Genomic DNA, 16,507 nt, shown 5'->3' on the forward strand with positions numbered 1-16,507 from the left:
TTGCTCACCTCACACTGGTGCAGCTAAGCAGGTACCCGAAAATAATCTTCCACAACAGAACACATGAAACAGCTGCAGAATCAAGAGGAAAAAGATGGTGCCTTAGACCTTGGTGAAAATGGTGTGGCTCACAACTCAGGCTGCCCTGACCAAACATCCTTTATCCTGAAGAGTAAGCCACCAAGCATTCCTGAGGTGGACATAACTGTGATACTATAGGAAGATGTAATCCCGCCTGCTCCCTCCAGCAGAGAGAAATGTGCAAACTGTAGGTGTGGGTGCTGGGTTTGTGGGTTCCTCACCTGACTACTTCTCTCAGGTAGCAAAGACAACAACACTCTCCAGAGCAGTGACTGACAACAACCGTGCCACAGGAAGTCACTTAAGCCTCCTGGGTAGTGCCTTTTCTGCATCCCTGAGATGCACTCTCTTCTTGGAAGACCACTAGCTAGTGTGAGAGCCAGATTCATTTGGACTGTCCTTCCTGGGACATGACTCCTCCTTGCCCGGGCCCTGGCATCATGAATATACAGTAGGGCCGACTCAGTAGTTACCTGCTGATCTAAACCTGCTCTGGCCCCATGAGCAGGCTTTTCAGTATCTCTGACCTGCTTCCTGTGCTAGTCTGAGGCTCACCTGCATTCATGGTTCTGGAATCCGAAGATGGAGTTGGTGGCCACTGGTGAAAGAACAGAAACCCCATCTGTCTCCATTTTTAGGACCAGGCCTGATTTCAAAAAGAAAGCACTAGTCCCAGGATAACCATAAATCCCAGGAACTAAGCCATAGGGCACCAACTCCAGGAACAGACCATAAATTCCAGGAATGAGGCAGTGACAACCCCTCCCAAAGAACAGCCTGGAAATAACCACAAAAATGAGGCAATACCTTATCTCAGGATGGGCCATCTGTGCTGGGCAGGCAGCCCTAACCCATCTTGTAGTTAAATGTTCATGACATAGAAACACAGACTGCTGACCACCTGGCACAAGCCAATCAGAAGCCGACCCCTGTGACCTCCCCAGCACCAACACTGAAATTTTGATTACTTAACCTGCTCTCTAAATATAGAACTAACAGAGTAGTCAAAGTTAAAACTAATGTCACTGTTTGGTCCCTACCAATCACATTAAAGATTACCTAATCCTTCTAGAGAGTTCTCCTGGTTTCCTATAAGAAGGCCTGCATGCCTTTGTCTGGGGTCACTGTCTTGAAAAATGGTTGGACCCACATGCTGGTTGTTTCTGCAGAATAAATGTTCTGAGTCTGCCATCTTTCTTCAGCAATTTTTGAAACCCTTATGGTGCAGAATGGCTGTCATACCCATATAGGTGCAAGGGGGAGGTTGTTTCCCCTTGTCAACACAAGTTGTTCCACTACAGTGGTCTGAGGACAGGATCAAAGAGGAGATATGCTACCTGCCATCTGCTACCTGCCGAATGGCCCCAGGCTCCCTCCAAAGCAACAACACTGCCTTCTCTCAGTAACCTTTGCTCCTCTCTGTAAGGCAGGGGTGGTGACAAAGCTGTGCTCGGGATGGAGGTAGCCTGGCCTCAGTAGCCTTATGCTTCCCTGCTCTGCACTCGGACTGTGACAAGGTTAGACCAGATCCCTGAAACCTGTCTTCTCCCAGAAGCCAGTTCTTAATGGGCTTAATGACACTGAATGGCCCACACATTTGCCCCCTGCATTCAGTGTCCTGTGGCCAGCTGTTGTTCATTACAGGGAGAAGCGCTGTACTAGGAAGGTGCCCACAACACTACAGGCAATTCACACAAAAGGACACACAGCTGACATGGCTGGCTGAAACCAGTGGTGATCAAGGTTTCCATCTAGGCCTCGCCCTGAAGGTGAGCACTGGATCTAACTTGGTTCAGTAGCTACCAACAATGCCAAATGAGACCACCGTGCTGCAGGCCAGGCAAGGCCCACTCACCTACCTTTCTGAAGAGTGCCAACTCTGCAGTCCAGTCAAACTGATGCACCTTTTTTTCCCCTCTCCAGCCTACTGGCACTGTCCTGTCAGGCAAAAGACAGACTTGACCGGGATAAATTAAAAGAATTCCTTTCCTGATTTGTTGGACCGGCATGCAGTAGGGTTAGGTCTCCTGGTCTGGGAGGAAATCAGGGACATTGGGGCATGTAGCAAAAGCAATAGCAGTCAGAGGAAGTCAAGGTGAGGAGGTGCAGTTGTCCTTGGGGACACTGCACAGATCAGGGTTCCCAAGTTTAGCTCTGCTCCAAGTCCTGGGGCACAGGAACCCCACAGGGCTAAAACTACACCCATCCTGTCTCCCCACTCATCCCATCAGGGCCATCTGCCAACCTAGGATCACGAGTTCCTCTTTCCCCACATGAAAAACTATCTGGAGCGGGGGGGCAGAAACCTGAAAGGTAAGACAGATCTGCAGAGCAAGAAGATGTGTCTCAGCAAATGTCTTCTTGGTACTACCCCTGCCCCATGAGGCAAAAGGGGGCTTCTTGCCCCTAGGCAGCTCTGGCCATCCTTTTGACTCACACTCTTGCTCTGAGCTGGATGCTGTGGAAGTTTAGCCCCAGGCCTTATTTCTTCATCACTGAGATCTTCAGTGGAGAAACCTACAGCTGTTTGCTTACCTCCTCCACTGCAGGACAGAGGCCTCTGTGGTGGGTGTGCAGACACACTGCCACCTGCACTTCCAGATGGCTCCTGCTGCAGCTGCCTCAGTCTCTCAGGCTGATCCCCATCCCGTGTGTCAGCGTACACAGAGTCTCAGCGCTTAAAAGCAGACAGACACACCAAGAAGACTCTCTTAATGACTTCCAAGTACACAGGACTTAACCATCGCTCACACTGCTGTACCACAGCTCTCCCATGGAGTCCTCCCCACTGAGCATGTGACCTCTTTAGACAACCCCTTCCTGCTGCCTCTGCACCCTCTCACCCTTGTCCTCTGCTGGCAGCTTCTAGCTAAACCCTTTCAGCTTACACAAGCAGGTGATGCTCTGGGGTTGTTTCTTCTGAACTCATGGAGGTGTTCATTTGAATGCCCCACAAATGGGATGCTTATCATGTGCCAAGTTGCAAACGGCATTAGAAATGCACAGGTAATAAAATGCCTCGGTCCACCTCTGTCACCCCATGTACCTCGTTTTGTGCGACTCCAGTGCCTTCCCCGTCCACTGGAGTCACTTTCTTCTGGAAAGCCTGGCTTGTCTGCTGGGCTGGCAGGCAGCAGCATATCCTCCTCATACAATTCCCCATCCTCCTCTTAACCCTCTTCCAGCCTCGGTGTAGACTATGGGAAGAGGCTGTCTTTGCGCTCTGCACTTGGGCGCCAGAGAATTTTTCTCCAGTCGATGTACCCTCATGGGACCCACGCCTCTTATTCTCACATGCACCACTAGATGTCACACTCAGGGGTGCCTTTCTGGAGTTCTTTTCAGATGGCACAGTCTGGGTGTGTGGGCTGTTCTCGGTGGTGACCATATTCTGGGTTGCTCTGCAGGACAAATATTTTTCCAAAAACATATCCTCTGAGGATGTGTAACCTAAGGACACACCTTTGGAGGTCATGCTGGTCTCCCAAAAGCTGCTGTTCATGAGCTGGGCAGCCACGGGAGCATGCCAAGGATCTATGTTAGGAAAAAGAGTTCTCATCTGCTGACAGCACAGGACCTCGGGCAAGCTGGGACTTCTGCAGCCCTTTCTCCTTGAAAGCTTTGCACTGTCCGACACCTGGTGTCTGGTTGTCAGGGTGAAGTTGTGAAGGGCAGACTCGCTCCCTGTCCTCTTTTGGGGGAGATGGGAGGTGGGCAGGCCCATGGGTGTCATGGCAACATGCTGTTCAGGTTTCATTTGATACATAGCATTGTCCTCCCGGGGTGACTGATGCTTTAAAATTAGGTAAGTTGCCATGATGTTATTAAATTTTTTTTCATGTAAAGAGTCTCTAATGTCCTTGGCATTGTAACCCATGGCCCACATAGCCACCATAATGCTGGGAGCTGGGTGGCTGGGGCATGCCTCTAAAGAAGATGGCAGTTTGGAAAGGTCTTCACTACCCTTGAGCCACTGGTGCTGCATGATGTCACAGATCTTGGGCCTCTGGTCTGGGTCCACAGTGAACATCTGCACAATGAGGTTTGCAATGTTTGGCGAGAGCATGGACGGAATGGAGTACTTGGGACTGAGCATCTTTTCCTTCATCTGGGAATAGGTCTTGGCCTCGAATGGGAAGCGCCCTGTCACCATTGTGTACAAAACCACTCCCATGCTCCAGATGTCATTAGCCTGGGCATCGTATTCCACATCAGTGAAAATCTCTGGAGCACAATACTCCAGGGTGCCACAGAAACCCTGGAACTTCTGCCCCGATGTGACTTTGATGGCCAGGCCAAAGTCACACAGTTTGACACTCCCTTTGCCATCCAGCAGGATGTTGTCTGGTTTGATGTCCCTGTGTGCGATGCTGTTCTCGTGGCAGTAGTTGACAGCACACACCATCTGTGTGAAGATGCGATGGGTCTCTTTTTCCTGCAGGCAGCCCACCTTCTCAATGTGGCTCACCAGATCCCCGCCAGCAGCGTGCTCCATCACCATGTAGGTGTGCTCTCTGGTTTCGATGATGTGGAACAGCTTGATAATATTTGGGTGGTCCAGTGACTTGATGATGTCTATCTCAGTCATGATGATGGAGTCGTTCTTCTCGCCCCTTTCCAGGACCTTGACAGCAACCCAAACCCCTGTGTGGAGGTGGCAGGCCAGCTTCACCTCAGCAAAGCTGCCTTTGCCTAGGGTCCTGAGGATCATGTAGTGATCGGTGAGGGTCACCTCTTCTGGGGGGCTGGCCTCCAGCTGCATTGTCACCTCCTCCCTTCCCTAGCTTGCAAAGGTGCTTGAGGATTTCTCGGACAACACTGCCAAAGCAGATTATTCAAAATTAAAAACAGGTCTAGAAGGAAAAGTATATAGCTACAAATTCCTGTATCATAAAATCAGAGACATGACAAGCAACCCTGTGATACACTCCAAAGTCACAGAACCAAAGATGGTAGGTGACAAGATAAAGATCAGAGCTGGAATCGACGATCTGGAAATCAAAATGGTAACGTAAAGGGTCAAAGAAGCAGAGTCAGTTATTTGAAATGATAATCAAAACCAGTAAGATCACTGCCTAGACTAACAGAGGGAAGACACACGTTAATAAAAGTAGGCACAAAGATGGCAAGCTGATAGCACGTATGAATAAAACCTAAAGAATCATCAGGAAATATTTTGTAAACCTATACTCCATTGAGCTGTGAAACTAGAAGAAATGGTCACATTTCTAAACACATATGGCCTGCCAAAAAATGAACAAAAGCATACAAAGTACCTAAATGGATAAACAGCAAGCATTGTGGTTTAAATATTAATGAAGAAATTTCAGCAACAACAACCAAAAAAGGGGGGACCAGATACAGTCATGGATGAGTTCAATTAGATCTTTAAAGATGATCCCATGTTCCTCAAACTATTCATAAAATAGAAGGTACAAGACACTTCCCAACACATTCCACAAAACCAATATTACCCTTGTGCAAAAACCAGATGAAGACACAATAAATAGAAAAATATTACAAGTCAATTTCCTTAAACATAGATGTGAAAATCCTCAGTGGCAACACTTGATATCCACACCAAATTCAACCTATGAAATGAGTTCATCCAAGAATTTAAGAACGGTCCCACGTATACAAATTGATAAAGAATACAACATGCTTAAGAACCCAGGTCAAAATCCACATATTCAGCCATAAGTACCAAGTGTCATTATCAGGCAAATTGATGGGACTGGAGATAATTGAGCTACATGTGGCAAGCCAGTCTCACAAAGATAATACCACTGGTGTCCCCTCATGTGCAACGTCTGGAGATCTGTAGGAATCTAAACATAAAATAAAAGAACCACTGGGGACGTGAAAGACGACAGTGGTCTGGCTAACTGAGACGGCCCACTGTGCTGTGCTCGGGGGGTTGGGATCCTTGAGCCACTAAGGACAGTCAACAGTGTGCTGCACCTGGGCTTGGGTGGCTCAAAATGCACAAGAAACGAGGGTCAGTATCCTAACACCTAACTAAAAGTGGTTTACACACCGAACAAGATGGGTGAGGGAATCCATGAGAGCAAGCAGTCTAATGGCAAAGGGCAGCAGACAACACGGTACCTAGGGACTGGATGAGTAAACCAGGCAGGGTCTCTGCACTGACTTCCTGCTCAGTGCAGACACACCTCAGCGCCACCTCTGCCACCAGCGTCTCCGGAAATAAAGCTCTGCCTTCAACACAAGACAGACACCAACTGCCTCAATAACCCTCGTCCACTTCCAACTGTGCGGCCTGAGAAGTCCGATTGGTCACATGGCGAAAATTTAGCCAATCAGATGAGCTAGGTAGAATGAGCGCTCCTCATTGGCCAGGTTGAAGCCATGTGACCTGTACCTAGTAGGTACTGAGAATTTATTTGCTCTCAATCTAGGCTACACAGCCTGTGGACGCCGGTGTAGAGAGGACCCTTCACGTGCTCCGTGCCTTGGTTTGAGAATTGTGTCTACTTATGCCACCTCCCCAATCCCCACTGCCTTCTGGCCACAGGATAGCCCATGGCGGAGTTCCTTTCCTTCCTGACCCCATTTCACTTACAAGAAATAGCCTGATTTTCTGAAGGTCGTCGGAGTTTGGGTTTGCCTCCAGCCCGTCGGTCTCTGACTTGAGGGATGTGAGTGTCAATCAACTATTGACTTGTTAGCTGTTGGGTCCGGGAATCAAAAGGACTGAAGATACACCGGACATCAAGGACTTGATGTACAAGGAAAAGTGCTTACTCCTTAAGGAGCCGGAGTGTCCGCTGTCCTTTTCCCAAAAGCCCCTTTCTCTTAGTGCCTATGCCCAATATATGTTAAAACCGTTTCTTTGTGAATTCTAAATTTACATCATAAAAAATTATGGCCTACATTACCTTATTTTGGCACACAATATCCTAAAAGATGAAAATCATTTTGCATGTAGTATGTGATTAGTCACTTTTATTTTGAAATTTCTGTTTCTCAGACTTGGAATCTTTCTTCATTACTCCTTTCCTGGTATCTCCAGTATTATATAACAGTATTTGAAAATAATGTTAATTGAAAAAGTCCTGAAATTATTTATTACATGTTCTAGATTCTTCTAGATTATTACATGTTCCTTCACGGGGACTGAGAGGTAGCTGAGAGTTCTACATCTGGATCTACAGGCAGCAGGCAGAGAGAGACACTGGGCCTGGCTGAGCATTTGAAACCCCAAAGTCCACCCACAGTGACACACTTCTTCCAACAAGACCACACCTTTAATTTTGGTTTTATTCTTTTGTTTTGTTAGTCTTTTTTTTTAATTAGTTTTATCTAAATGTTATTTTCTAGTGTGGTGGTTTCAATAGGAACCCTCCCATAGGTTCATAGATATGAATATATGGTCATTGGCACTATTAGGAGGTGTATCCTTATTGGAATAGGTGTAACCTTGTTGGAGGAAGTGTGTGTGTCACTTGGAGTTTCAAATGCTGAAGCCAGGCCCAAGTGTCTCTCTGCCAGCTGCCTATGGCTCCAGATGTAGCATTCTCATCTACCTCATGTCTGCCTGCATGCTGGCATGCTTCCTGGGCCATGATAATGGACTAAACCTCCAAACTGTGAGCCAACCCCAATTAAACGTTTTCTTGGTGGTCATGGTGTCTCTTCACAGCAACAGAACATCAATTAGATACATAGTGTCTAGACTTGCTTCCAGGACACAGAAACCTCTCTCACCTCTCCGAGGATATAGGCAGTTTCAGCTTTGTTTAGTTTGGAGACAAGGTCACAAAGGCTTGGCTTGGCTTGGATGATAACAATCCTCCTGACTCAGCCTCTCCCTCCAAAGCACTTGGCTTACAGGCAAGCTTTTCCACTGCCAGCCTGGATCAGAGATTTTAGCATTGCCTTTTTAGTGGTGTAACCTTGGTTCCCTCCCAGTTGTGTTTCCTTTGATCTTTAACTCCCACAATGGAGTTTTCCCCCAAGCATTCTAACAGCTGATCTAGAAAGGAGGGGACAAAAATCAGCATATGTGTGCCTCCCACTATCCTACTCAGAACTCCACCTGACTTTTAGTTTGACTGTATATACGGAAACAATGATCATTGTGGGTCCAGTGTATTTTTCTAATTAAAACTTGCCTTCTCCCACAAAGGATTTTAGGAAACACATTTTAAAAGTTATTTTTGAGTGCTTGCATTTAGTTCTTCAGAATGGTTTTAGTGACCTCATTGTTGCACACTGTGAGGAGATGGGACCCTGGAGAGACACCAGTTGCTCTTTTTGTCTCTTTTTAGAGAATGCTTCAGAGTCCCCTCACTTTAGTTACAAAGAGATCCCATATGCTGGGAGCTGCTATTGTGGATGAGGACTCTGAGGTAAGCCAAGAAACCTGCATTTTTTCTGCTCATATCATCTAGGGTTTCCTACTCCTCAGTTGTGGACTGGGTTTTCAGAGACCCAGTAGCCTCACTTGACACCCAAGACACAGCAAGGGAAGGAGGGTTGGTAGGAGAATTGTGTCACTTTGTACAAGGAAGGGAGACACATCTGTCATTAGTCCACAGTCCTCTTCCTTTTTCTGTTTACAGTTTATTTTTTTAAATCTCTAGAACTCAATCTAATCTAAATATCTGGAAGCCTGACCCCCCAACACACACACACACCAGAGAGACACAGTTTATAGTAAGCTGTGGTGTATATGTACAAGCAGTTTCCTTCCTTCAAAAAATCATTTGGTATCTTTTGGCGACTGGAGTGAGAAATGTCCCCCATAGTCTTAGACACTTGGTCTCCAGTTGGTGGCGCTGTGTGAGGAGGTTTAGGAGGTGTGGATGTGTCTCAGGAGCCAGGCTTGGGGAATAAAAACCCTTGACTGTTTCCAGTTTGCTCTTTGCTTCATTGTGCAAGGCTCAATACTCAAGCTCTCGGCACCTAGTTCCTGCAGTCACTCCTGCTTGTTCCAATAGCCCCTTGCTACAACGGACTCTGTCTCTCTGGAATTGTAAATTTTCTTCTTCTGTTAGTGGCTTTTGGTCATGGTGTTTTACCCCAGCAAGAGACCGATAACTCATGTGGTATCCCTAGAGCGTCTCTTTAGTGTGTGAGTTGGTTCTATACCCTTGACTGGGTTTTTATCTCAGGGAGTTCTTATCCACTCACATTTCTCGGGTGCTGAAAAGAAACCTCCTTAATTCCTAGGACTGTTTCTCAGTGAATGACACACTAAATGTCTCTTTGCAATTGCTCTGACACCTCTGGCTAGACACTCATGGAGTGCCTGACTTGCTTTTCCTAGCTTGGTACAGAGCGGCACTTACAGTTGGTGGCCAGTAAGAACAAAATTGGCTGTTAATAAGGAAGCTAGCTGGGTGCCAACCCATTAGCAGGAAGGACAAGATAAGATGGAGTGTAGGAGACTGTAGATGTCTGAATATATTTTGCAACCAACTAAGTACATGACCTCTACTTGGATGAGCCAGCAGTCAGGCTTTTGTTGGGCTGGGCCCAGGATCCTGACATGAATGGGACTTCCTACTGTTTGTAGGCCTCTAGGAAGGAGAGGAAAGCATTTTACAACCAGCTAAAATTAAGCTGTAGAGAGGTGTAATACCACTGGCACGTGAGCAGAGTAGACCTGGAGGGCACGTTGAGGTCTTCAGCTCCTATCTGTATCCCTCAGCATGCTGCTCTGTGAGTGAGGATGCTAGGTTCTGGCCGAGGCCTGTACTGTCTGCTGTGCCCAAGCCAACGCTAGCTACACTCACTCCACTTCTCAGCATCCACTTCATTTCACATCTTTTAGCTAACTTGTTTCCCAGTGTCACTGGGAAATCAGATTTCATGAAAACAACCTATGGTGGTGCCTACCTATCATCATGGCAGGACTGCTGGGCACTTTAGTTGCTGGCCTATTGGTATCACCTTGTCTCAAAGTTTCATGTAGACTTTTCTTTGGTGAGATATTCTTTTGATTTTTGTAGTGTGTGTGTGTGTGTGTGTGTGTGTGTGTGTGTGTGTAGTGTAGAATCTACACTACAAAAGCAAAACAAATTTCTTTGCAAAATACTAACATCCACATCCGACAGGTCAGGGATGGACTTCCTGTGCCTTTGCTATTTTCTGCAGTGGGCCTTGGTTGAAAATTGCCAGAGGAGACAAGTGATGGCAGTGGGTACTGCCTTGGTCCTAACACCTCAAAACTTCCTCGGGCTGTCATCCTTGTGAATGGACAGATGCCCAAGAGCTAGTGTCCTAACCCCAGCAGCGTTCGGTCCTCACTCCATGAGCCTAGGGAAGAGCTGTGAGCATGTTCAGTGATGAAAAACTCACATTCAGCCATGGATGGAGTTGAATTTATGGCGATCCATGTGTCTCTTCTTCCTGAGAGCTTGTATTTATAGGGATGAGCCTGGCTTCTTTTACATTTTTCACCCATGTTTATCCGAATTCTAATTTCCTTGAGGGCATTTTGTTTTCTTTTCTTTTCAGAGCTTGTTTACTTGATTGAGGAAGGAAATGAATCCCATCCATCACCAAGTACTCTTTGCTCTTCATCTTTGCCTGTCTACTCACTTTCCTTCCCACCCCTTGTCCCTCTGTAAAGTTCTCAGCTAAGTACCGGTAGAACATTTGCACATCTGTATTCCTCAGGAGATGATGAATGTTCCCCAGTGGTCTGGGGGCACGCAAATGGAGCCTGAGCAGTCTTGGTATCTTTGGCTGTGCTGCACCCAAACAGCTGTCTCCTAAGAACATCCTGCTCTAAGGGTGGAGGGAGATGGTTGAACCCTGTGCTCTGTCCATCTGTCCTTGATTTTGGCAGGCTCATGTGTGACCTGAAGCTAGACGGGAAGGTAAGGAAGAGCTGTGTCTCCAGAGATCTTTTGTGCTTTTCCCTGGGATTACCAATGGAAGACCTCACAGGATATTTATTGTTCTTGCAAAGACTTGGGTGACTCGGTGTGACAATCAGAGAAGCACAGAGTCACTGCATTTATGTCAGAAAGCTTCTGGTACAGTCAGTTATATGCTGGGCACCCAAGGCTCCAGCAGCAAGCAGCTTCAGGTATGCATGTGAGTATGTATGGTAGGGACCAAAAGAGGCCAACCATATAGCCAAATGGTGAGCATCAGACTGCAGGTGCCCAAGGCAAACAAACCGCTGCAAGCAACACTATTTCCAGCCTTGCTCCCTCCCTATGGTCCAACCCTATCTTCCTCCCTAATAAGCCCTCAGATCTTGGACAACGATGCTGCCCATGCCCTGGACTACTCGCTTCCTGACCCTAACTGCCCTTGGGGGTTAGAGGTGAGATGGCTCGAAATCAATGACAACCTTAAATGACGACCTGCAGAAGCAGGTTAGAAACACCGCAGCAAGCTCATCTGAACACAAGCTCCTTTAATACCCTCCACCCATGCACCATTGGTCGCAAGAAACCATCTCTTCTAGAGAGCAGTTCCCGACTGGTTGGCATTGTCTATGTCAGCAATCCTTTGACTCTCGGGTAGCCTTCAGTTAGGTCCTCCTGTAGGAGATGCCTTTGCAGCTGCACAGCCCCCGGTGGCTGCCACCGTTCCTCTTACACAGCAGTGTCTGGGTTTTGGTCTCCCTGTATTCATCATGACCATGGGTCTGTGTGACACTTCGCCTATACGATATCCTAGTTCAGATCCTGGCATGGCTGTCCTGCAGGGGGCTGTGTGCTACCCTTGCACATACTACTGTGTGCCTTGTGACTCTGGGGACACTAGTAATGACAAAAGTTGTCACCTCACTGCTCAGGCTGAGAGGCTTAGAAGACCCTGACATCTTCCCAGAGCTTCATCATTTTGAAGCTGTGTGACCTTGAGCAAGCCTTGGGGAAGGGAGGGGGCACATGGTATAGTTACCAAGAACTTGGAGTGCAGTATGGGGTGATGCTGGGTGTGTTGAGGAGAATCAGCTGACTTGGGTGATGAGGCTGCAGATTTTCTGTGGATATGAAGGAGTACTAGTATGTTGTCTCTCTATTCTGGTGTTCCTGGGAAACGATTGGGACAGAGGCTACTAAAGGTTTTAATGACATAGGTCCCTTTTATTCATGTGCTATATATTTATGGTTCTTTTAAACAGCCAAGCTTCTGACAATTAACTCTCTCCTGGTTGGAGAGATTTGGGTGTTAGCACATGAAAATTGCTTCTTTATTTTGCTTTTCTGATTTTTGTTTCTTCTGAATTTTTGTTTTCCAGAGAGGTGTGCATTGATGGCTCCGAAGCCTAATGCAACAGAAAGCATGACCCACCTTACTGCACCTGATGCTGAACCAATTCATGTTTCCCGACTCTTAAGTGGAATAGCAGAGAGCTTCAGATCCTCTACATGTATGTTTATTGTGCTTATTCTTTCGTGTAACGTTCTAGGAGAGACTACAGGTAGGAGGAAGTCTGGGGAAGGAAAGGAAGATCTTTAATGGGGATTTAAAAAACAGCTCAAGACCTCTAACTCTTAAACATGTATATTCAGGTGGCATTTTAATTAGGGTTTTATTGCTGTGAACAGACACCATGACCAAGGCAAGTCTTATAAGGACAACATTTAATTGGGTCTGGCTTACACATTCAGTGGTTCAGTCCATTATCATCAAGGTGAGAACTTGGCAGCATCCAGGCAGGCATGGTGCAGGAGGAGCTGAGAGTTCTACATCTTCATCCAAAGGAAGCCAGGAATAGACCAAGCATCCTCAGGGAGCTAGGAGGAGTGTCTCCAAGCCCAGCCCCAGAGTGACACACTTCCTCCAACAAGGCCATACCTTCTAATAGTGCCACTCCCTGGGCCACGCATATGCAAACCATCCATCACAGGTGGAAATAAATAATAAAGGCCAAGAAACTCCAGAGGAACTGAGGCTTCCGACTTGGAAGCAACATAATAGAACAGAATGAAGGAACACTTGGGGCTGAAGGTTACAAGGAGAATCCAGAGAAGGAGAACCAAGCAAAACAAAAGTCCCATATGGAAATCTGTTACTTTGTAATCTGGTATAAAAAATAAAAGTAAAATATTATACAAAAGAGCCTGGGTGAGGCCAAGAAAGCTACAAAGTTTGGACTAGCCTAAGCTACACAAAAAGATCTAAGCCATCCTGGGGCTACATAGTAGGGTAGGGTCCTGTCTCAAAAACCACAAAAGTATCCATAGCACTAAGAGTAACAAGAAGCTTTTCATATGGTAATTCCAATTAACCAGAAAGGATTAACTCTAAAGTTGAATGTATTATTTAAAACAACTCAAACTACATAGACCCAACGACGTAGTTCACTGAGAGAGACAAATTCACAATTATTTGGAAACCTTATGACACCCTTTTAGAACATCTAAGTAAGATTAATTTACAGAGAATGGAAAGGCTTTTCCTAATGTTCAGCTATATTTTGTCTTCTAAGGAATCAATCAACTGCTGGCAAACCATGGAACACACGGCACAGTAACAAACCTGGAGAGCATAATTCTAGGTGTGAAAACTTTTTAGAATTACACTTATCTGACTATAAGTGGGTTTGGGGGGCGGGACACATGTGTGCCACAGCACATATGTGGAGGTCAGAGGACAGTGTCGCCTTCAGGACGTGGTTCTCTCCTTCCACCATGTGTATTTCAGGGATTAAACTCAAATTGTAGCACTTGGAAACAAGCATCCTCAACTGAGTCACCCTCCCACTTACCAACCCCCATCTCCCACCCCCATCCCCCACCCCACCCCCACTCCACCAATCCCCACTCCCCCACCCCTGCCCGTTATAAGACAGAGTTGCTTTGTGTAGCTCTGGCTGTCCTGGAATTCACTCTGTAGACCAGGCTGCCTCGCCTCCGCCTCCGCCTCCGGAGTTTAAAATCCCTCCTGGGATTAAAGACGTGCCATCATTACCTGGCCTATCCTTTTCCTTAATGTGCCCATTTTTCAAAAAGGATCAGTTTAAAAAAAAAAAAAAAAAACCAAAAAAAACAAAAACAAAAACAAAAACAAAAAAATAGCAACTATGTATAAACAAAGGTGAGGTGAAGCTGCAAATTCTTATCGTCTAGACCCAACTCCTGCAGGCGCTGTGGACTGCAGCTCACAGCATTGACCAGGTAGGTCTTGGGTATGAGCTGGACCTCCTGAAACCCACTTCCACAGCACAGGCCAACAAATAGCACAGAAACAGTAAATGATGGTGATTTCCCAAAGGTGAGAGCAAAATGAGTAACAGACGTTCTGCCTTTCTTTCTGAGTCCACCACCTCCTGCAGAACCAGTGTTCCTTGGGAGCCGACGGTAGAAAACAGTAGAAAAGTAGCCACTCTTCTTCAGAAATATTGTGAGCCAATGGTAATCCTTTTGCTATTGGAGATGCAAAATGCCTCAACAGCCCTGAATTTACAGAGTTGCTTACACAAGTAAAGAAAGATTTCAACTCATCTAGGTTTTTTTGTTGTTGTTGTTTTACTACTGTTACTGCTGTTTGGTTGTTTCGAGGGTTGGTTTGTTTGTTTTTGTTTTGTTTTGTTTATTTGAGACAGGGTTTCTCTGTGTAATCGCCCCGGCTATCCTGGAATCACTTTGTAGACCAGTCTGGCTTCAAACTCAAGAGAGTTCCGTCTTCCTGTGCCTCCCAAGTGCTGGGATTAAAGGCATGCACCACCAGCACCTTAGAGATGCAGTCTTGCCATACTGATCAAATTAGTCTCAAACTAACTAGATCCAGGGAACCTCCTGCCTAGCCTCCCAAATGTCGTGGAAGATAGCTGCACACCACCACGATCTCCACTATCGTTTGAAAGCACCTGTCAATCTGATAGGTAAGCCCAGCTGTGACTTACAGCTTTAACACTTTCTCTAAAACATCTCCTGGGATGTGTAGTAGGTATGTGCTGTATTATCCAGATAGTTAGGATTCAGACTACCAAATGGTAGCAGGTCCTCGTTACCTCATATTTGAGTCCCCACACCATAACTGTGGCGTCAGGTCCTCTCTTCCTGTATCTCATTCCTGGGGTACACTGAATTGGCTGAGGAGTTCTGGCTTCCCCGAAGTTACCACACGAATAGAGTTTCTGTTTAGCATGAATTTTCTGGTGCTCAGTAAAATTTTTTCCCCACATTCAGCACATATATATGGTGTCTCTCCTGTGTGAATTCTGTGAGGTATCATTAGTGCTGACTTCCTTGCAAAGGCTCTCCCACACTCACAGCACACAAAACGTCTTTCTTCAGAATGGGATTACTAATGTATGCGAAGGCCTCACTTCTGAAAGATTTTCCACAGTCACAGCATGTCTAGGGTTTCTCTCCAGTGTGACACAAGCTTTGACCTGTCGGTGAAGGCCCTCCCATACTCAACACATCTGTAGGGTTTCTGTTGGTGTACGTGGAGTTGTGACTTCATAGTAAAGGAATTCCCACAATCACCGCACCTGTGTGGTTTCTCCCTAGTATGAATTCTCTCGTATACAATAAGATGTGATCTGTGGAAGAAGGCCTTCCCACACTCCAGGCAAACATAGGGTTTTTTCTCCTTTGTGGCTCCTCTGGTGTCTATTCAGTGTTGAGTTCTGAATGAATGTCTTTGTACATTCACTGCATTCATAATGTCTCCCACCCATGTGACTCTTCTGAGGGGGCCTGAGCCCTGGCTTCCAGGTAAAGGGCTTTCCATTTGTTGCATTTATAGGGTTTTTCTCCAGTGTGAATCTCTTGATGAGACTGGACCTGTCGGCAAAGCCCTGCCCACACTCAGTACATACATAGGGTTCATGTCCTCTTGATCTAGGTTTTGAAACAGGATCTGTCACTGACGTAAAGCTCATCAAGAAGGCTAGGCTGGCCAGCCCGCCATTGAGCCCTGGGGATCTGGACCCAGTTGTTTCCACCTCTTCAGAGCTGGGATTATAGATGATGCTGTTCAAGTCTTCATGCATGTATAGCAAACACTTTACCAACTGAGTTGTCTCCTTAACTCCCACCCTGAACCCCATTTGAGATAGCCCTGGCTGTCCTGGAACTCATGTAAAATATGCAGGCCTCAAACTCACAAAGATCCACTGTCACCTTCCTCTGTCTTCCAAGTGCTGGTGTTAAAGTTCTGTGCTGCCACAGATGGCTTAAGATAGATTTTCTGTATAGCCCAGACTGGTCTTCAACTTGCTTTATAGGTCACAAGGGCACTGAGCTTATAATTCAGCTTCCCGAGGGCATGGATTACATGGCATGGCTTTCTTTTTTATGTTAATGCCCTTTTATTTTTCCTTTAACTTCCATACTCATTTCTCTCCCTAGAGATTTTGGTGCTACCATTGAATTTATAGACTATTGGTAATATCTAAATTTGTAGTTTATAGAAATGATCAGAGGCACTTGTAAACCCCCTAATGTGGTGGTGAAAACTGAACTCAGGTTATCTAAAAGGC

The 16,507-nt window shown here is 46.3% G+C and overlaps 1 protein-coding gene across 1 annotated transcript; it reads right to left on the reverse strand.

Annotated features, from left to right (window-relative positions):
• Nucleotides 1–3,073: 3,073 nt before the first annotated feature.
• LOC308437187 (sperm motility kinase 4A-like) lies at nt 3,074–4,843 on the reverse strand (the record flags this gene model as incomplete). Its single annotated transcript, XM_080938244.1, has 1 exon — nt 3,074–4,843. The coding sequence occupies one exon, from the start codon at nt 4,841–4,843 to the stop codon at nt 3,074–3,076; it is 1,770 nt and encodes a 589-aa protein (XP_080794370.1).
• Between the last annotated feature and the right edge of the window lie 11,664 nt (nt 4,844–16,507).

Source organism: Micromys minutus (assembly GCF_963924665.1).
Source record: "Micromys minutus genome assembly, chromosome: 1".
In the NCBI taxonomy this organism is placed as follows: Eukaryota; Metazoa; Chordata; class Mammalia; order Rodentia; family Muridae; genus Micromys; species Micromys minutus.